Source organism: Ovis aries, chromosome 5, assembly GCF_016772045.2.
Source record: "Ovis aries strain OAR_USU_Benz2616 breed Rambouillet chromosome 5, ARS-UI_Ramb_v3.0, whole genome shotgun sequence".
NCBI lineage: Eukaryota > Metazoa > Chordata > Mammalia > Artiodactyla > Bovidae > Ovis > Ovis aries.
In genome coordinates this window covers 38437263-38460420 of record NC_056058.1, presented here as the reverse complement: position 1 = coordinate 38460420, position 23158 = coordinate 38437263, and the positions used below count along the sequence as shown (strand labels likewise).

Genomic DNA, 23158 nt, shown 5'->3' with positions numbered 1-23158 from the left:
AGTGAGGAAAACTTCATGGATTTTTCCAAGTTAATAGTTATACTGTGGGGTCTTTATTCAGATATTTCTCTTGACCTTTTAGAGGTAAACTCTTAATTCAATTTTGAAATCCTATTGCACAGAAATTTTTCTATCTTTCCAGCTTAGCTGTGTGTTTCTAATTATATTTTATCCTGAATGTCAAGGTATTTTTAGCAGAGGGGCAGTCTGCAATACCTCACTTTACTAAGATGCAAAAATACAAATATTGAGACTAGAGTTACTCAAAAGTGCTGGTCCTACAGAAGACAAAGACAAAGACTTTGCATCAGAATATAAATTACATACTGCTTCCCTATTGAAAGAGTCTTAACATGAAAAAAATTAGCTCATCTGGAAAAGCAGTTTTGATCCCTGTGTCTGAAAGATCCTCTGGAGAAGGAAATGGCAACCCACTCCAGTATTGTTGCCTGGAGAATTCCATGGACAAAGGAGCCTGGAGGTCTATACTCCACGGGGTTGCAGAGTTGGACATGATTGACTGACTAAATTTCACTGTTTTCGGAAATCCATAGGCTACACTTTGACAAGCAAGGTCTAGATGACTCACTTGAAAAAAGGAAGTAGTATTCCTATCTTGAACAATTCCATGTGGTTTGAGAGTTTCTCCATGTGTGGAAAAGTAATTAATCAATACATATTAATGAGTTAATGCTATGTGAAGTGTGATAGATGAAATGCTCTTGTGATGAGATAAATCCAAGACAAATTCTTAAAACTGAAGGCAAAATGCATTTTCTACGTAATACTTCTATTTATGAATATAGGCTCCATCTACCCTAAAATTTTCCTTTGCATGATTTTCAACCTCCTGTCTTACCAGAACTGAAATTTCAACCATCAGAGTTAGAGGGATTGTTTTTCCTCATTCATTACAATTGAATCATTTGGCAAAGAGATTTTTTAAATACATGAAGCAATTTAATTTATCTTTAGTGGTTTAGATAAATAAGTAAAAGGCTTTCTAGGCACCCTCTCTTAAAACCAAGGAAAGGAAACAATTTAACTCAATAAATAAAGTTTTTTCTATTTTCAAAATTTCCAACCAGCTACAATATAATAAACATCAATTATTTTATTAGAATATATAACAGTTCAAAAAATAAAAATAAATAAGTTGCTGCCACAAAATTGCAGCATAATATATAGTTAACTCATTCTGTTATGGTCAGTTAAGAGAAAGATGGCAGGAAAGATGATATAGTCAAAGAAAAAAAGTGGGGAGAGGTACAAAAGAAAGGAGAGTTAGAGTAAAAAGAGAAAAAGAAAGAAAAAGTGTTTTCCTGAATGAGTTAGATACATGAGGTCACCAAGAGGAGCACATCCTCTGACTGAGCCACTGCGATCAGAACTGTATCATTTGATGATTTTACTGCACTGTGTCTTCAACCTAGGGGTAAAGGAGAGTCTCCCATTCACCAGGCAGAAGGACCATCAGCAAGTTTTCACTCTTCCTCACTGGACCAGAAGAATTGCAGGGATGATCTTAATGCTGAAGGAGGAATGCTCACTACCACTTGTCTACACCCGAATGACAGAGTGTTTCCGCCACTACCGAGAAGGTTCAAAGACAATGGTTAATTCAGGCTTTTCTTCTTGAAGTGTTTCTAGGGCACGTTTTGTATCATAGTTGAAATACATTTCACACAGCCTATAAAACCAAAAAGAGAGCCTTGGATTACACTCTTCAAATGAACACTTTCAGAGTTCATTTTTCCTTTAAAAATCTCGTCTCCTCTCTTAACCTCACACTTCTAAGCTTTCCAGTGCTGCACATCGTGCCTAATGTGGTTTCTGTTACATTTTTAACCTTCAAGTTTGGAAATGTTTAAACATGCAAATATAAAGAGAATAGTATAATTAATCCTGCCATCTAACTTTGACAGTTAACAACTCATAGCCAGTCTTGTTTCATCTATTACCCACCCGACTCCTCACATCAGTGGATTATTGTAAGCACAGCAGTTCAAGCGTCTATAAATATATCAATGTGTGAAATTAAACAACTTTTAAGAGAGAATTACAATGCAATTATCACACCCAAAATGGTTAAAAATAACTTTCACATATCAATATATGTGAAATCAGTGTTTCAATTTCCTCAATGGTCTGATAAAAATTTTATATTATATTAATTTAATCAGGAGCCATATAAAGCCCACACATTGAGAATTCCCTGATGGTCCAGTGGTTAAGATTTAGTGCATTCACTCCTGTGGTCTAGGTTCAATTCCTTGTCAGAGAAACAAGTTCCCACAAGCCACAGCCCACCCCTCCACTCTGCCAAAAAAAATCTACATATTATAATTGCTTGGTACACCTATCAATGATATGAGTTCTTCTTCCATCTCTCTTTGTTTTTTTTAATCTCCCTTACAACTTAAATTGTATTATGCTATTTGTCTTGTATCATTTCAAGCAATCTTGATTTGGGTGTGTTATGGATAGTTTATGTTCCTTCAAAATTCATGCGTTAAAGCCTTAACCCTCAATGTGATGGTATTTGGAAATGGAGCCTTCAGGATGTAATGAGGGTTACATGAGTTCATGGGGATGAGTCCTCACGATGGGATTAGTGCCCTTATAAGAAAAGACACCATAACACGTACTCTCTCTCTCTGTGTCTCTGTCTCGGTCTGTCTTTCTCTCTGTGTACCGCATGAGAATACAACAAGCCCAGAAGAAAGCTCTCACCAGAAACCAAATCAGCCAGCACCATGATCTTGGATGTTCCACCCTCCAGAACTATGAGAAATGAATGACTATGATTTGTTTAAGGCATATAGACTATTCTATTCTGTTATGGCAGCCTGAGTTCACAAGGCAGTTTGACTACATCCATGGATTCCCCAGTCTGTGTTGAGCTTGTCCCTCATCTCCAGAGTGTCCTAAAGATATAGATAATAAGTAAACAAGAAAATGATATATGATGTTGCTCAACACAGTGGAGGGAAATAAGCAGAGAAGAGGAAAGGCATTGCTGGGTTGCTATTTTCAGTAGGATGGTTATAGTCAGACTCACAGAAAAGACCTTTGAGCAAATAATTTAAGGATTCACAGGAATAAGACATGTGGACATCAAAGTGTAAGAAGTCCCAGGCAGAGGGAACAGCAAGAGTATAGTGTCAGAGGTGACAGAGATTTTTGAAACAGCAAAGAGAACAGTGTGAATGGAGAAGGAACTAGGGTTAGAAGATGACTACAGAAATAGCAGGATTATGCAGGGCCTTAGACACTGCCATGAGTTTGTGGCTTTTGCTTTGTGAAACAAGCATGTTAGTAGGAGTGATATGCTCTGACTCACGTTTTAGCTATACCCTCCATCTGCAGTGGTAGATACAGAATAGCCTAGTAGAATGCCACCAGGACAGTCCAGACAAGAGGTGACAATGGCTTGAGCCAGGAAAGGAGATGTGAAGCTGGCAAAAAGTGCTCAATGAGTGGGCATGCTGTGAAAACAGAGTTAAAAGGATATGCCAATGGACTGGATATTCACATAAAGAAAAAGTGTCAAAGACAACACAAGGCTTTCTGCACCTGAACAGTTCAGACTGAGCTGCCATTGACTGAGATGGGTGAGAAATGGATTTTACACAGAGGGGAACAGCACAGGTTTGGGTTTGGACATGTCAAGTTTGGGTGGCTTATTAGATATCTAAGCAGAAAGGTGAGACAAGCATTTAGACATGGAATTCAGGGAGATATGAACTAGAGGGAGGGGTACAGCACATATGTGGTCAAACCAGAAGACTAGATGATATTAAAAAAAAAAAAAAGCAGAAAGTATAGAGAAGAAAAATTAACTCAGAGATTGAGTTCTGGGTATTCGGCATGCAAAGGTCAGATGATGAAGAGAAACCAGAGGAGACTGAGCAGAAATAGCCAATGTAATAGGAGAAAATTCAGAGTAGAGTATGTTGTCCCTAAAACCAAGTGAAGGAAATGTCTTTAGTGAAGGATGTGATTACCAATGCTAGCAGAAGTTACAAAGAGTTAGGAAGCTCTTACTAGAGAGGTAATCAATGAGCGGTTTAGTGGTATCAGTGATGATGGAAGGGAGCAGATGGTCCCAAAACCCTGAAGATAGGCCAGATTTTACGAATTTATGATCTTGATGTTGCTGGAGCACTTTTCAACTAGAAATTCTCATAAACGAGATGCACAACACCCTACTATGCAAGGACTTTTACAATAGACGGGTCTAATTTTACAAAGTACAATACCTTGTATAGAAATATAATTCTATTTAGCTACTTTCATTGGGAATTGTGTTTCTTTCAAGAATATTTCACACCCAACTGAAATTTTATTATTCCAAACATCTAGATGAAGTTGAATATGGAGTTCATGACTCACACACAGTATATATTAAAAAAAAATCTGCAGTTGGACAAGGCTCAGCCTTCAGACTTGAGCAACTAAACTGAACTGAACTGAACAACCTTGCCCAGAGTGCAAATGAAGCCATCCTGGATTTTGGAAACTGCAAAAACTTTCTTTAGCACTGTGAGCCCTGCCATACAAATCTCTGCAGGGCACACTTACCTCAGGCTTTTCAGGAGGCAGCCCTGCTGTTTGAGCACTTCACAGAGAAGCATGACCCCCAGATCACCCAAGTCGTTGTTGCCTAGGCTCAGCTTTCGCAGGCTCTGGTTAGAAGTTAGAAGTGTGGAAAGATCCCAGCAGCAGTGTGATGTGAGGCTGCAGTTGTCTAACCTTCAAGAAAGAAGGTGACTTTTAAAAAATGTCCCCTTAATTATCCTACACAGGTCTCACAGATCTTAGCCTGTAATGTTTCAAATGTAGGGAAAGCTCAGGATTAACAAGCTTTGAACTGCTTTATATGCCAAGAGTTATTCTCTTCTCTTCAAATGAGAGTATTTTTTCCAATCTACTTGATTATGCAGATCAAATTAGTAAGAGCAGTTTGTGAAACAGTTCTTCCCAAATTCTGTGTCTCCCCACAAATTTCCTAAAACAAAAGTGCATACCAACCCCAAGGAACTCTAGTATTTACCTTTATACTATCTAAAAGTACAACTCCTCCCAGTACCATAATCCTGTAATAATCCAAACCCTAGGAAGACATTATCACTTCTCAGATACAGATTCATCATTCTGCCAAACTACCCCATTCCCTGGGGCCGCTATGCATTCCCATCACCATAACAAGCTAAGAGACTTACTCCAACACTTGAAGCTTGCAGTTGTGGTGCAAGAGTCCCTCACAGAGTAGCTTGACCCCCATGTCTCCAAGAGCATTACCCTGTAGGTAAAGGTGGGTGAGATTCTGATTTGTACTGAGCACTGAGGATAGGGCTGGACAACAACCTGATGTAAGGCCAGAATTCACCAACCTGTGGAAGGAATAAGGAAAAGAAAATTCAGTGTTGGGTGGGGAGGATAAATCAGGAGCTTAAGATAAACATACACACACTACTATATATAAGATGATAACCAACAAGGGCTACATAGCACAAGGAATTCTACTCAATATTCTGTGACAACCTATACGAGAAAAGAATCTAAAAAAGAATGAATATATGTATATGTATAACTGAATCCCTTTGCTGTACACCTGAAGCTAACACATTGTAAATCAACTATATTCCAATAAAAGTAAAATAAATTAAAAAAAAAAAAAAACAGTCCTCAGTGCCCAACCTTTCTTGGACATCACACAGCTGTCTCAACATAGGAATGTCATCTTATCTGAAAAGTTCTACCCTCAATTTACAGGCCAGAAGCCAGCATCTTGAATATAATCTGTAGACAGTATGACTCCCTATCTCTGGCCTCATAAGAGATACAGATGATGTCTAAGCAGATGCTTTCCTGGGGTCAGTAGAAGAGACAGAGCAAAAGCAAACTGATTCACATTACCTCCACATTTCTCCTTCTTCCTACATATATTCCCTCTGACTATACATATTCCTTACAACCACTTCTTCAAGAAAGATATCCCAGATTATCTCGTACTATTAATACTGCTGCTGCTGCTGCTGCTGCTGCTGCTACTGCTGCTGCTAAGTCGCTTTAGTCGTGTCCAACTCTGTGCTACCCCATAGACGGCAGCCTACCAGGCTCTGCTGTCCCTGGGATTCTCCAGGCAAGAACACTGGAGTGGGTTGCCATTTCCTTCTCCAATGCATGAAAGTGAAAAGTGAAAGTGAAGTCATTGAGTCATGTCCAACTCTCAGCGACCCCATGGACTGCAGCACACCAGGCTCCTCCGTCCATGGGATTTTCCAGGCAAGAGTACTGGAGTGGGGTGCCATTGCCTTCTCCAACTATTCTCATTATTTTTATATTAACAGTGCAGAGACTACTTTATTTGATTTTTCTATCAACCGGACAAGGGGGCAGTGTAGCTTTAACTATAGAATATTTTTTTACAGATGAGAAAGCTGAAGCTCATCAAATCATGTTCCCCTTAAGGTCAAAGAGAAAGTATTTGGAAGAGAAGGAACCTATACTAACACCTTCTAGAGTCATCCCCTGCTCTGTTGCCCCTTCTATCTACCTCATACTATGTTCTGCACCATAAAGGGCCTCTCAGAGCATAAACCCTAGTTTTGCATTATATTCAGTAAAATTAAGACTGTTGATGTACTACTACTCTTGGGTCAAGTTGAGCATACACCATACATTTGTGAAACGTATATCATACGTTTGTGAAAAAGCATTTCACAAGCTGCTCAACTTTATAACTAGATAATACTATAATATAGCATTATCACCCAACAACAGCATGAGGGCTCTGAAATAGAGAGCTGTGTCACTCCTGAAAAGCTCAGAGGGTGGTATACAGCATACAGAAAGTCATAGTGTGAGACCTTAAACAAAGCCTTGATTTAAGAGTATCTCATGCAGGCACATTCCTTTCTGCCAGAACCCTTAACCATGATATGTTTTTAAATTCTAAGGTGTCTTGAAATCAGGAAAAATAGAAGGAAGTCATTCAGATAGTATAGCATGAACAGATGACCAAAAGGAAACAGAAGTACTTACCCACCCACTGGTCTCCATCTTCCTAGTCAAGGATGAATCACAACAAAAAGACTGAGCAAGCAAGACAAAGAGGGAAATGAAGCCTGAGAAGGACGAGCAAAAGAAACTGAGTGGTTTATAGCAAGTTTTTATTTCCAGCTAAGAAGAATTTTATCAGAGGATCTTTAGTGAACATGCAGAAGGGTTTTTCAGGACTCCTGGCTGTAAGAATGAATGTTTTTAGTCCCCTACCCCCAAATTTCTTACGTTGAAATCTTAACTCCCAATGTGATAGTATTATAATGTGGGGCCTTTGAGATGTGATTAGGTCTTGAGGGTGGAGTCCTCATCATGGGATTAGCACCCTTATAAAAGAGACCCCAGAGATTTGCTTTGCTCCTAATACCATGTGAAAACACAAGAGTGGCTGTATGCAAGGCAGGAACAGAGTTCTTATCAGGAACCAGGTGGTCTACAGACCTAACCCTAACCCTAACCTTGGATTTCCAACCACCAGAACAGTGAGAAATAAATATTCGTTGTTTGAGCCATCCAGTCTGTAGTATTTTTGTTATTGCAGTCCAAATGGACTAAGATACTGGCAAAGATGAAGAATACTCCAGAAGTCTGGAGATAGTCATCAAAAAGGAAAGAAAGAATATTTTGAAAGTTACAGAATAGTAATTTTTACCACTATTTCCAAAAAAGGGTTGGAAGGTATTATACAACAGATGTCTGAGGAGAAGTACACAATGAAGTTGCAGCAATTACCAGCAGATAGGGTGGTTTTGTTAAGATAAGTCACATCAGGCTTATCAAAACCACTGAGATTGACTGAAGGGTACACAGAGCATATAGTGAAATGTTTAGAAAATCAAACCACCAAGACCTACCAAACAATCTATTAGATTTGAGGAATGTAACCAACATCACATATCTTGGTTTCACCCAATCCATTCAACTCAGATCTACATTTACATTTACTGAACATAGATATTTCACCATGTATTACATGGTGATTGATTTTTTTTAATTACTAATGATTTTGTGATTTATGTCACAAAAATGTCTCACAAAGAAAACTGAGGAAGGTTTAACATCTACTGTGTATCTACTAAGTGCCTGGCTGTGTGATGATAAATTTAAATAGGATTATTTCATTGAAGTATTACAAAACCAAGATGCAGGTGTTATTTTTAGCTTTATTTTTAAATAGAAAAACTGAGAATCAGAGAAATTAATGGAAGAATAAGAAGGCATTTTCTAGATGGATGGTGGGAATGGGAGAGTAAGGGTAACCTTTCAGGCAAAAGGAAAATGCTATACAAGGGTGAGGAAGGGTGAAAAAGTGGCCAGGTTCTTAGAATTAAAAATTAATTTAGTATGACTCAAAACAGAGTGAAGAGCCTGGTAGGCAAAAGGGAAGGAAGAGTGATCTAGGGCTGACTTCAAAGAAAAACTTCTGAAGGTTTTTTTGAGCAAAAGTCCAATATTAACCAATTTGTACTTTAGAAAATTCCCTGCAGTGTTATGTAAAAGAAAGATGAAAGGCAGAGGGGATTGAAAGTAAAAACAAAATAAAAATTATCCTCTGTTTACTTGTCAGCCCCTTGGAAAGTCCCACTATTCAACAACATGGAATAGACAGGGCAAGAAGAGGGCAAAGGAGAGGGATGAGAAATAAGTTACAAGAAATAAAGATTTGCAAAATGCTTAGTATGTGATGCTTGTGTAACACTGTGGAGGGGGCAGGGGCAATATGCGGTCAGAAAGAAAGGTCTAAAGTCCAAAATAAGAAAACTTGACTGTATCTAACAGAATATAAAATGCCTAAGTTTTGCCTTATTAATTCTGCTTATAGGTTTCTGTCTAAAAAGAAATATGCTTACATAAAGTATATACAAATATGCTTTTTTCAGAGTTATTTGTAACAGTAAAGAAGAAACTCATCCAATAGTACATCATTCAATGAGAAGCTAACTACATTACTGTAATGTAATCTACAGAGCATTACCAAAATCTGTAGATTTGTATATAGCAGCATGGCAATGTGTCCACAATAAACGAAAAAAGCAAATCATGGAAAAGTATCCACATAATGATTCCTGTTTGGACAGACATAGTGTTATGGGTTGAACCATGTCCCCCAAAATTTCATATATTGAAGTCTTATCCCCTAGTACTTCAGAATGTGACATTATTTAAAAATATGGTTATTGAAGATGTAATAGTTAAGATGAGGTAATTAAAGTAAGCTCTAGTCCAATAAGACTGATATCATTATAAAAGGGGGATATTCAAACACAGAGACAGACACACATCAGCACAGTTAGAATTCCATGTGCTGAAAAAACTAAGGTTGAAGGGATGCACCTACAAGTCAAGGAATGTCAGATTGCCAGCAAACAATGAGAAACTGGAAGAGAAGTATGGGACAGAGTCTTCCTCACAGCCATCAGAAGAAACCAACCCTGACAACACCTTGATCGTGGCCTTCTAGCTTCTGCTTTTGAAATAAAATAAACTTTGGTTGGAACTATTTTAACAGCAGAATACACATTCATCTCAAGAGCACTTGAAACATTTTCTAGGATGGATCATATGTTAGGCCACAAAACAAATCTTAAAAAATTCAATAAGGTTGAAATTATGCCAAGTATCTTCTCTGACCACAGTGGTACAAAACTAGAAATCAATAACAGCAGGGTAACTGAGGAAACTCAAATACATGAAAATTTAAACAACGCTCCTCTAAACAACCAATGGGTCAAAGAAAAAATGTTATAGGAAATAAAAAATAGCTTGAGTTAGACAAAAATTAAAACACAATATACCAAAACTTTTAGGATGCAGCAAAATCATTTCTGATAGGGAAGTTTCTAGGTATAAATGCACACATCAAGAAAATTGAGAGATCTTAATTAAGCAGCTGGACTTCCCTGATGGCTCAGAGCTAAAAAAAAATCTACCTGTCAATACAGGAAAAAACAGGTTCAATCCCTGGGTCAGGAAGATCTCCTTAGAGAAGGAAATCCCAACCCACTCCAGCATTCTTGCTTGGGAAATCCCATGGACAGAGGAATTTGGCAGGCTACAGTCCATGGGATCTAAAAGAGTCAAACACAACTTAGCTACTAAACAACAGCAACAATTAAACAAGTAACTTTACACCTCAAGGAACTAGAAGAAGGGGAATAAAGTAAGCCCCAACGTTAACAAAAGGAAGAAAATAAAAAAGATTATAGCAGAAATAAAAAGAACAGGGAAATAATAGGAAAAATATTAGCCAATTAAGTTGGCCCTTAGAAAATTTACAAATGTTTAGCTAGGAAAAAAGAAATAATAATAATAAAGAGAGAGAGAACCCAATCAATAAAATTATAAAAAAAGGTGAGACATTAAAACTGATACCACAGAAATACAAAAGATCATAAGAACTGCTATAAACAACTATAACCATCTGGAAAATCTACAAAAAAACTGAAAAATTCTTAGAAACATGCTAAATACCATTGAATCAGAAATAGAAAATCTAAACAGACTAATCACTAACAAAGAGAATGAAGTAGCACTCAAAAAAACTCACAACAAAGAAAAGCCCAGGACCAGATGACTTCACTGGTGAGTTTTAGCAAACATTTAAAGAAAAATTGATGCCAATTCTTCTCAAATTCTTCCCAAAATCAAAGAGAAAGGACAAATCACTGACTCGTTTTATGAGGCCAGTTACCTTGATACCAAAAAGGACACTATAAGAAAGCTGCTTCTGCTGCTAAGCTGCTTCAGTCCTATCTGACTCTTTGTGACCCTATGGACCATAGCCCTCCAGGTTTCTCTGTCTGTGGGATTCTCCAGGCAAGAATATTGGAGTGGATCGCCTTGCCCTCCTCCAGGGGATCTTCCCCACTCAGGGATTGAACCCACATCTCTTAGGTTTCCTGCATTGTCAGGGAGGTTCTTTACAAGTAGCACCACCTAGGAAGCCTGATGTATCATATTAATGAAACATTCAAGTCAATGTATGGCAAAACCAATACAGTACTGTAAAGTAAATAAAGTAAAAAAAAATTAAAATTAAAATTAAAAAAAAAGAGCACACACAAAAAAATTAAAACAGACTCGGGAGTTGGTGATGGACAGGGAGGCCTGGCATGCTGCGATTCATGGGGTCACAGAGTCGGACATGACTGAGCGACTGAACTGAACTGAACTGAACTGATGCGCATGGTAGAGGGGAGGAAGGAAAGGGTGGGGTATATGGAGAGAGTAACCTGGAAAGCATACATTACATATTTAAAATAGATAGCCAACAGGAATTTATTAGCCAACAGGAATTTGCTAGCCAATGGGAATTTGCTGTGTGACTCAGGGAACTCAAACTGGGGTTCTGTAACAACCTAAGGGGTGTGATAGGGAGGGAGGTGGCAGGAAAGTTCAAGAGAGAGGGGTCATAGGTATACCTAATGCTGATTCAAAAAGTTTCATTCTTTTACATGTGAATATTCAATTTTCCTAGCACCATTTATTGAGAGACTGTCTCTTCTTCTTGAGTATTATTGGTTCTCTTGGCAAATGTTAGTTGAAAGTATATACTAACTTATTTCTGGGCTCTATATTCTGTTCCAATTATTCATTTGTCTGGTTTTTTTCACCAGTGTCATACTGTTTAATTTCCCTAATTTTATACTATAGATTGAAATGAAGTGTAACACCTCTCACTTTGTTCTTTTTCCTCAGAATGAAAGTGTAAGTGAAAGTTGCTCATTCATGTCTGACTCTTTGTGACTCCATGGACTATACAGTCCATGGAATTCTCCAGGCCAGAATACTGGAGAGGGTAGCTATTCCCTTCTCCAGGGGATCTTCCCAACCCAGGGATCAAACTCAGGTCTCCTGCATTGCAAGTGGATTCTTTACCAGCTGAGCCATAAGGGAAGCCCCCTAATTTCAAAGTACGTTATAAAATCATAGTAATCAAAACAGTATGGCAGTGGCATAAAAACAGACAATAGGTCAATGTAACAGGATCAAGATCCCAGAAATAAATCCATAAATATGCAATCAACAGATATTTGACAAAGAAGCCAAGAATATTCAATGGTGAAGATAATCTCTTCAATAAATGGTGCTGGAGAAATAAGACATTCATAGTAAAGAGAATGAATCTAGACCCCTGTCACACACTACTCCCCAAAATCAACTCAAAATGGATTAAATACTTAAATGTCGGGGTGTCCCTGGACTCAGTGGTAAAGAATCCGCCTGCCAATGAAGGACACAATGTTTTGATCCCTGACCGAGGAAGATCCCGTGTGTCTCAACTATTGAACTTGTGCTCTAGAACCCAGGAGCCACAGCTAGGGAAGCCCGCAGGCCCTAGAGCCTGAGCTCCACCACAAGAGGAACTACCACAATGAGAGGCCCATAAACCACAACTAGAGAGCAGCCCCTACTCACAGCAACTGGAGAAGGCCCACACTCAGCAACAAAGACCCAGCACAGCCATAAATAAATAAAATTTTAAAAAAAAAAAAAAAGATTGAAAGGGACACAGGAGGGAGTTTAAAAAAAAAAAAAGAAGTAAATGTATGAAAGCATAGAACTCCTACAAAACTCCTTGACATGGGATTAGTGATCATTTTCTTTAATATGACACCTAAAGCATTAGCAACAAAATTTAAAATAAACAAATGGGACCACATAAAACTAAAAGCTTTCACTTAACAAAAGAGACAATTAACAGGGAAAAGACAACTTACAGAGTGGGAGGAAATATTTGCTAATCATGTATCTTATAAGAGGTTAATAGTTAATATCCAAAATGTATAAAGAACTTATACAACTGAATAGACAAAAACAAAACAATCCAATTTAAATATGGGTAAAGGACCTGAATAGATATTTTCCCAAATATATTCAAATAGCCAATGGGTACATGTAAAGTCATTTGGAGAAGGGAATGGCAACCCACTCCAGTATTCTTGCCTAGAAAATTCCATGGACAGAGCAGCCTGGAAGGCTACAGTCTATGGGGTCCTAAAGAGTTGGACTGGAGGAGGAAATGGCAACCCACTCCAGTATTCTTGCCTGGAGAATTCCATGGACAGAGGAGCCTGGCAGGCTGCAGTCTATGGGGTCGTAAGAGTCAGACACGACTGAGTAGACTAAGCACACACACACACATGCAAAGTCATATTGAGATATGACTACTCACCAGGGATATGTAAATTAAACCACAGTGAGATATTACCTCATGCCTGTTAAAATGACCATCATCAAATGTGTGTGTGTGTGTGTGTGTGTGTGTGTGCGTGTGACTCCAGTCGTGTCTGACTCTTTGTGACCCCATGGACTGTTGCCTGCCAGGTTCTTCTGTCCATGGAATTCTCCAAGCAAGAATACTGGAGTGAATTTCCATGCCCTCCTCCAGGCGATCTTCCACATCTCTTATGTGCCCTTCATTGGCAGGCAGGTTCTTTACCACTAGTGCCACCTGGGAAGCCTACCATCAAAGATGAGTGATAAGAAATGCTAGGATGAATGTGCAGAAAGGGAACTCTTGTACACTGTTGATGGGATTGTAAACTGGTATAGCCACTGTAGAAAACAGTATGAAAGATCCTAAAAATTTAAAAATAGGACTACCATATGATCCAGCAATTTTACTGAGCATACATCCAAAGGATATGAAACCACTATCTCTAAGGACTTGAAATTAGTATGTCAAAGAGATATGATAAAAGTATAGATATCTACAATGGAATGCTCATCAGCCATAAAGAAGGAAAAATGGTCACAATTTGCAACAATGTGGATGGATCTTGAGGCATCATGCTAAGTAAAATAAGTCAGACAGAGGAAGACAAATACTGTATGACCGCATTTAAAACAGAATATTTTAGAATTTAAAACAGAAGCTAAAACAAAAAACTCAAACTAAATTCATAGAAAAAGAGATCAGATTTGTGATTACCAGAGGCAGGGGAATGCAGGAGGGGCAGGAGGTGGGGACGTATAAGATAAATAAGTACTAGGGATATAATGTACAGCCTGATGACTAAAGGCAATGTTATCTGTATGGTGTATTTGGAAGTTGCTAAGAGAGTAATTCTAAAACATTTTTGTAGCTGAGGTGATAGATATTATCTATGTAATCATTTTGTAATATATATATGTCAAGTCATTATGCTACACACCTTAAACTTACAGTGCTGTACATCAACTATATATCAAAAAAATTGAAAGAAAAAAAGTAAAAACAGAGACTTCTCTGACAGTCCAGTGGTTAAAATTCCACACTTCCCCTGCAGGGGCTCAGGTTTGATCCCTGATTGGGGAACTAAGATCCCACATGCCTGGCAGCACAGACAAAAAAAATGGTTGTTAATTTTAAAAAGAGAATTTAAAAAACGATGTCAGTTGTTTAAGTCACTCCCTTTGTCATACTTTGTTACAGTAGCCCTAGAAATCTAACACCCACAGTATATTAAAATAGGTGGGTAGATGGACAGATAAATGGATGGGTAATTGCTCATTCATAACAAACTGTCTGGAAGTTTGCTCATCAGCCTGTTGCAAATAGTTCTCTCAGGAAGTGAGCTGAAAAGGAGCTTTCACTTCTTACTTCACATATCTCTATTATTTAATATTTTACCCTAAGCATGTATTACTTTTGTAATTAAAAACTTTACAAGCAGGACTTTCAGTTTCCAGACCAGCATGTAGAAAGCTTAGAAGTTGCTATTCCATCCTAACAATAAGTTAGAAGCTGAATAAGTTGACAAATCAATTCTTCTTAAATCCACAAGAGAAATGTGGTCACAGTGCAACCCACTGACCCTAAAATGACACAGAGGCAAATACAAAGAATCACAACTTCCTGGATCAGAAACCAATGAGCTTAAACCTCCATGGGAATCACTGGCCAGGTAGGCTCAAACAGTAAAGAATCCGCTTGTAATGTGGGAAACCTGGGTTTGATTCCTGGCTCAAGAAGATCTCCTGAAGAAGGGAATAGCTACCCACTCCAGTGTTCTTGTCTAGAGAATTCCATGGACACAGGAGACTGGCAGGCTAGTGTCCATGGACTCACAAAGAGTCGGATACAACTGAGCAACTAACCGTTTCACTTTACTTCAAAGGCTAGTTGTGGACAAGTCTGAGAGATTAAAAACATTAGGAGGACCCAGTCATAAAGGGATCTACATACTTCTGTGAGTTTTACTTCCAAGGGTGCTCAACCAGGTTCCCACACTAAATATAAGAGAAAAATCCCTCTGTGCTTCAGGGTAGTGGTTGCTGGTTATTTTACTTTGCCTTGCTTTGTTTTACTTTGTTTTATTTTTTAGAGAATGCTCAGTTTATTATTGGAAGGGAGTAGGGGAGAAGGACATGCACATGAGAACCATCTGTGGCTCAGACCTGGGACTTTGGGGGTGGACAGAATTGTTCAAGGGTCTGTAGTCCTGAGCGTCCTCCTGAGTTTGGTCTTGCAGGCAAGATGCTATGGCTCCAATAATAAAAAGGATGGAGGAGAGAAGCCAGGTGCCCAGCCATAACTGATATGTAGAGCTGAGTGACAGGCACTGAAGGGCTTGGGATGGACTAGAAGCAATACACTTACGATAAATTCCTCCAACTTATTTTTCCTTTTTGGCTATGCCACGTGGCATGTAGGATATTAGTTCCCCAACCAGGGATCACATCTGCACCCCCCTGCAGTGGAAGCACAGTGTCTGAACCACTAGACAGTCAAAGAAATCCCAGGAACCATTTAGAAATACAAACATACTTCAGAGATACTGTGAGTTCAGTTCCAGACTACCATAATAAAGGAAATATCTCAAAAAAGCGAGTCACATGAATTTTTTGGTTTCCCAGTCAGGAAGATCCCCTGGAGGAGGAAATGACAACCTGCTCCAATATTATTGCCTAGGAAATCCCACAGGCAGAGGAACCTGCCAGGCTACAGTCTATGGGGCTGCACTGAGTGGAACATGACTGAGCAACTGAGCACAATAGTAAGCGCATGTAAAAGTTACTTTTACACTATCCTATAATTAAGTCTGCAATAGCATTATGTCTAAAAAAACAATGTGAATACTTTAATTAAAAACTACTTTATTACTGAAAAATGCTAACCATCATCTGAGCCTTCAGTGAGTCATAATCTTAGCTGGAAGGAGGCCTTGACTTAGTGTTGATGGCTGCTGACTGATCAGGGTAGTGGTTGCTGAGGGTTAGGGTGGCTGTGGCAATTTCCTGAAATAAGACAACAGTGAACAACAAGGTCCTACTCTATAGCACAGGGAACTATATTCAGTATCCTGTGATAAGCCATAATGGTAAAGAATATGAAAAAGAATGCATATATATGTATAAATGAGTCACTTAGCTGTATGGCAGAAATTAAGACAACATTGTAAATCAATTATACTTCAATAAAATTTTTATAAAGAGATAACAATGAGGATTGCCACATCAATTGATTCTTTCCTTCACATGAACACTAAGAAGAACTGTATGGCTGTTAATTGACCAATTTCAGTATTGTGTCTCAGGCCCATTGACAGGGAGAGACATGGAAACAACCAGTTACTAGAGCAGTCAGAACACATACATTTATTGATTAAGTTCACTGACTTATACAGATGTAGTCCGTGGTGCCCCTAAAACATTTCTAACAGAAACATCAAAAACCTCTGATCACAGATCACTGTAACAAATATAACAATCAAAAAGTCTGAAATACTGAGAGAATTTCCACAATGTGACACAGAGACACAAAGTGAGGAAATGCTATTGAAAAATGGTGTGAATAAGACTTACTCAATACAGGGTTGCCACAAACCTTCAATCTGTAAAAAATGCAATGTCTGTGAAGCATAATAAAGTGGAGATTTAAAAAACAGAGGTATGTCTATATACCAGAGTACTCTGTTCCTTTCACCTATACTTGTCCTCAGGAGAAACTAGTTACCCAAAGCCTAACCTGCTGGGATAGTATTAGTCTAATTGATCTTAAGGAAGAGAAACATTCAGCTTCGGCCCTCTCTGGCCATCTTGTTCTGCTGAGAAGGCAGGAAAGAACTGAGATGCAGTTGAAAAACACTGAAAAGTCACAGTCCAGAGGTATAAATTCACTAAAACTGAGACCTAAGCACAGGACTGCTTCCTCTCTCCTCAGACTGCATTACCACATTATTGAAGTTCTATTTACAGTAGTTCCCTTTACCAGTAAAACATGTTCAGTCTTCAAAATAAGTTACAGGACATTTTAAAAGGCGAAAAAATAAAGTTTGAAGAGACAGAGAAAACATCAGAACCAGAGTCTAAGATGGCAGGAATGTGAAATTATCAGACCAGGAATTTAAAATCATTATGATTAATACCCTAATGGATTTAATGGATTAAGTAGACAGTGTGGAAGAACAAACGGGCAAAGTAAGAGGAAAGATGGAAATTCCAAGAAGGAAACAAAAGGAAATACTAGTGATAAAACAAATAGTAAATTTTAAAAAAAACTGTAACAGAAAAAAGAATGTCTTTAATGGGATTGTTAGTAGTAGTAGACTGGACATAGCTGAGAAAAAAATCTCTGAGTATGAAGATATCTCAATAAACACCTCCAAAACTGAAAAGTAAACAGGAAAAAAAAAAACAGAATATCCAAGAACTGTGAAATAACTATAAAAGATGTCATAGGAGTATAAGATACACATAATGGGAATACTAGAAGAAGACAAGAAAGGAACAGAAGAATTACAGGCAAGGAGTATGACCAAGAATTTCCCCCAAATCACAGATCCAGGAAGTTTAGAGACACCAAGTAAGATAAATACCAAAAAATGGGGAAAGAAAAAATCCTACAGATTGGCATATCATTTTCAGAACACAGAAGATCAAAGGTAAAGGAAAAATCCAGAAAGAAGCCAGAGTAGGGGAAAGTACTTTATCTGTTTAGGAGCAAAGATAAGAATTACAACTGACTTATTATCAGAACTATGTAAACAAGAAAAGAGTGGACTGAAATATTTAGTGTTGAGGGAAAAAAATTTCTAGAATTCTGTACCCTTTGAAATTAGCCATCAAAAATGAAAGAGAAATAGTTTCTCAGACAAACAAAAATTAAGTGAATTTGTTGCCAATAGAACACCTCACAAGAAATGAAATTTTCGTAAGTTTTTAGAGAGAAGAAACAATACACAAAAGATGTTCAAAAAAAAAAAGAGTACCAAAAAAGAAACAAGTGAAAGTGAAATAAAAATTTACTTTTCTTGTTTTTAACTGATCAAACAGATAGTATCATGTTCAAAATAATAGCAATAATGTATTCAATTATTTATATTTATGTGTATATATACACTCATAAATTGACTGAATGACAGCAATTATATAAGGATAGAAAGAAGGAATTACAATTACTTTGTTATTATAAACTAGTTACATTGTAAATGTTGTTTAGGGTCATTTGAAAGTAGATTAGTCCTAGATATGTACTGCAAACTCTGGAGCAACCACTAAGAAAAGTTTTTTAAAAGTAGGATGGAGGGAATTTCCTGGCCTTCCAGTGATTAGGAAGGTGCTTTCACTGCCGTGGGCCAACTTCAGTCCCTAGTTAGGGAACTAAGATCCCGCAAGCTGGACAGCAAGGCCAAAAAAAAAAAAAGAGGCAAAATGGAATTATACTAAAGGTTCAGTTAAAGTCACAAAAGGCAGAAAAGGAGATGAAAACAACACTAAGATCAAAGAACAAGAGCAACAAATGGAAAACAGGAACAAATATGAGATATTAGTTCAATTAAGTCAATAATCAACTTGATTATCAATGATCTAAATGAATCAATTAAAAGCATATATCGGAGAGTGAACAAAAAAGTGAGACACAACTGTATACTGTGTATAAGAAATCTACTTTAAAAATAAACACATACAGTTTAAAAGCATAGGAATAGAAAATATAAAAAATAAAATAAACGTAAAGGGATAGAGAAGGATATACCATGTTAACACTAACCAAAAGAAAGCAGGGGGGAACAAAGGAACCAGAGACTATGTGGAGTATATACACATATATGCAATGTAATATTATTCAGCCTTAAAAAGGAAGAAAATCCTGCCATTTGTGACAGCAGGAATGAACCCAGAGGACATTATGCTAAGTGATAAAAGCCAAAGATCTTAAAAAAAAAAAAGTCAGACTCATAGTAAACAGAGTAGAATAGGGATTACTAGAGAATGGGGGGATGGGGGAAAAGGAAGATACTGATCAAAGGGGACAAACTTTCAGTCCTAAGATGAGTGAGTGCCGGAGACAATGTACAGCATGGTGACTGTAGTTAATATGTTGTGTATTTGATATTTGCCAAGAACAGATTCATACTGGGCTTCAGACCCAGGCTGTCCAACTTCAGAGCCCACACTCATAACCACTCTTATTCCAGGGTAAGGGGAGTATCATCCTTCTTGCCCTAATTTAACAATCCTGAATACTCATTGGAGGGACTGAAGCTGAAGCTGCAATACTTTAGCCACCTGATGCAAAGAGCCAGCTCACTGGAAAAGACCCTGGGAAAGATTGAGGGCAGGAGGAGAAGGGGGAAGCAGAGGATGAGATGGTTAGATAGCATCACCAACTCAACGGACGTGACTTTGAGCAAGCTCTGGGAGATAGTGAAGGACAGGAAAGCCTAGTGTGCTGCAGTCTTTAAGGTTACAAAGAGTTGGACATGACAGAGTGACTGAACAACAGCAACGGACTTCTTCATCCAACAGCAGAGGAATACACATTCTCTTTAGGTTCACACATAAAATTTACCAAGACAGGCCACATTCTGGATTATAAAATCTATCTTAACAGCTTAAAAAACAGAAATCATACTGCAATCAAATGAAACTAGAAACAAATAACAGAAAAATAGCTGGAAAACTCCAAAACTTGTGGACACTAAACAACACACTTTGAAATAATGTTTCCAATATTTAACACAGCAAACAAAACAAAAAGTGAACCTTAATGTAAGCTATGAACTCTGCGTGATTATGATGTGTCAATGTAGGTTCATTAGTTGTAACAAACAGCCATTCTGGTGGGACATGTCGATAATGGGGGAAATTAAGCACATGTGGTGTGGGGGCATATGGGAAATCTCTGCATCTTCCTTTAAATTTTCCTGTGAATCTAAGTTGACTCTAAAAAAAATGTCTATTTAAAAAGAAAAAAGCACAAGAGCAATATCTCAGTTTGATGAGCTTTGTTTTCAAAGCTGAGGCTCATACGAGAATTCCCAAGGAGTATGGAAACATTTGGTGAAAAAGAAAACCAACAGTGAATTCCCCAGACCACAGGAAGAGAAGTCAAGGTGAACCCAGAGAAGCAGAAGCTATAAAATTAACAGGAAGACTGCTGCTGCTGCTCAGTCAATTCAGTTGTGTCTGACTCTTTGTGACCCCAGAGACCAGAGCCCATCAGGCTCCTCCATCCATGGGATTTTCCCAGCAAGAAAACTGGACTGCAAGTTCAATGCATGAAACAGGGCACTCAAAGCTGATGCACTGGGACAACCCTAAGGGATGGGATGGGGAGGAGGGTGGCAGGGGTTTCAGGATGGGGGACACATGTACACCCATGGCTGATTCATGTCGATGTATGGCAAAAATCACCACAATATTGTAAAGTTATTAGCTTCCAATTAAAATAAATTAACTAATTTTAAAAAAAAAAGAATACTGGACTGGGTTGCCATGACCCCCACTCCAGGAGATCTTCCCGACCCAGGGATCAAACCCACGTCTCCACAAGGGAAGTTCTAGGAACTTCCTAAAAATAAGAGCAAAGGATTTCAAGGAGGAGATAAACAGAATTAAAGGCAGCAGGTTTCAACTAGGGTTAGGATTGAAAAGGATCTACAAGAGTCAGAAATAGGATCACTGAAGGTCAACTGAGAGTTTATGCGCTGAGCCTCTTCACTTCCATTTGCTTTGTATGGAGTGTTTTCCCCTGGCTTCTTCACGGACCCCATGTCATCTACATGAGAGGCATTTACTGAACACCTGGACAAAGATGTAGCTCTCTCTGCCACTCCAGTTTTTATTATACTATATATAATTGTGCTTGTCTATTGTCTAGTATCTATCATCATTCCATATGAGAATGTTTATGAAAACAAGGTCTTGGTTTGTTTTAGTCACTGCTGCTGTCAGCACCCATGACTGAGCCCCCAGAGTACATAGAAAATAAAGCAACCAAATCACATCTGTTGGACAAACCAAGAGTTGCAGAAGCCAAATTGTTGTGGCAGAACAATAATATAAGGGAAGGAAATGAAGGCATTGAATATAGACTCTTTTAGTAAATTGATGTGGCAATATCTGAGGAAGGGCAATGGGGAGAGGCTCAGGGAGGTAACGAGGCTTTGTTTTTATAGATTTTAACTATGGACTAACAGATTATTCCTCAGCAAAGACCTTTTCTGCTCCACTTAGTAATGATCTAGTTTGTATTTATGTCAGTAATGTGAATGAAGACATTTACAGTTTGCTTGTTATATTTCTGGGTAATATTGACAGGATCATGCTTCAAAAACGCCTAGACAATGAGTCAAAAGAAAGATAAGATGAAAATTAGCAGAGCTAAATGTGAGAACCCATATAGTTGGATAGAGCAGGATATAGAAGCCCTTTAGAGAGCCTATTGCTGCTGCTGCTGCTGCTGCTGTCGCTTCAGTCGTGTCCGACTCTGTGCAACCCCATAGATGACAGCCCACCAGGCTCCCCGATCCCTGGGATTCTCCAGACAAGAACACTGGAGTGGGTTGCCATTTCCTTCTCCAATGCATGAAAGTAAAAAGTGAAAGTGAAGTCGCTCAGTCGTGTCTGACACTTAAGTGACCTCATGGACTGCAGCCTACCAGGCTCCTCCATCCATGGGATTTTACAGGCAAGAGTACTGGAATGGGGTGCCATTGCCTTCTCCAGAGAGCCTATTAGCCAACTTATTATGAGGTTTTGCTGGAGTTAAGGGAGGATTTGGTGGGTCACACTGAACTCTGTCTGCATTGGGTTCCACTGCCTTTTATCTGGGTGTCCTTGGACAAAGGTTTTAAACTCTTTGAGCCTCATTTTATCTTCTTTAAATTAGAGATACTGATATCTACTTGTCAGTTTTTATGAGGCCAATGGAGAATAAACCATGCAAAAAACACAGAAGAGCAGTGTTACATGGTCAAGTGCATGTAACAGAGGGTATTTCTGTGGTATAATAAGAAATATGTTTGGTCTTTGTCCCTCATTCCTATCTCAGAGGTCCTAAAAACCTTGGAATTTCATGGGGGCTTCCCTGATAGCTCAGTTGGTAAAGGATCTGCCTGCAATGTGAGAGACCCCAGTTCAATTCCTGGGTCAGGAAGATCCAATGGAGAAGGGATAGGCTACCCTCTCCAGTATTCTTGGGCTTCCCTTGTGGCTCAGCTGGTAAAGAATCTGCCTGCAATGCAGGAGACCTAGGTCGATCCCTGGGTTGGGAAAAGCTCCTGGAGAAGGGAAAAGCTACCCACTCCAGTATTCTGGCCTGGAGAATTTCATGGACTGTATAGTCCATGGGGTCACAAAGAGTCAGACACAACTGGGCAACTTTCACTTTCAGGAGTGTCTATTGCTAATCAAAGGGGCGTCTTTCGATCACATTTGAGTTTATGTTAATGGGGTGACTTAAAGTGGGGCCCTTAGATTGGCTCAAGATAGGGCTAATCATCAGAAAGGCCAAGTGGTTAGAAAGTTGGAACTTTCAGCCCCACCTACTAACCTCTAGGCAGGAAAGGGAAGGAAGGCTGGAGATTAGGCTCTATAAAATCTCTTGAACAATGAGCTTTGGAGACCTTCTGGGTTGGTGAATCTAACCAACATAGCATCTACATACCAGGAGGATGGAGCACCCCAACTCCATTGAGAGAGAAACTCCCCGGCTCCAGACTCTTCTTTACCTCATCCTATGTGTCTCTTCATCTGTTTGTATACCTTATAACATCTTTTATTTAAATCTGTAAACATAAGTATCTCCCTGATTTCTGTGAGTCAATCTAGCAAAGTTTCACACCTGAATAGGGGGTTGTAGGAATCCCCAATTTGTAAC

At 38.6% G+C, this 23158-nt stretch overlaps 1 protein-coding gene across 5 annotated transcripts in view; it reads right to left on the bottom strand.

Annotated features, from left to right (window-relative positions):
- Positions 1-938: 938 nt before the first annotated feature.
- The window catches only part of NLRP3 (NLR family pyrin domain containing 3), a 47498-nt gene continuing 25278 nt past the window's right edge, over positions 939-23158 (bottom strand). For all 5 annotated transcript variants that reach the window (XM_042250402.2, XM_042250404.2, XM_042250403.2 and 2 more), the window contains 3 exons: positions 5226-5396; positions 4585-4755; positions 939-1690 (listed from right to left, as the gene is read on the bottom strand). In XM_042250402.2, the coding sequence (XP_042106336.1) occupies positions 1591-1690; positions 4585-4755; positions 5226-5396 (442 nt within the window). In that variant the 3' untranslated portion in view covers positions 939-1590. The remainder of the gene's footprint in view (positions 1691-4584; positions 4756-5225; positions 5397-23158) is intronic.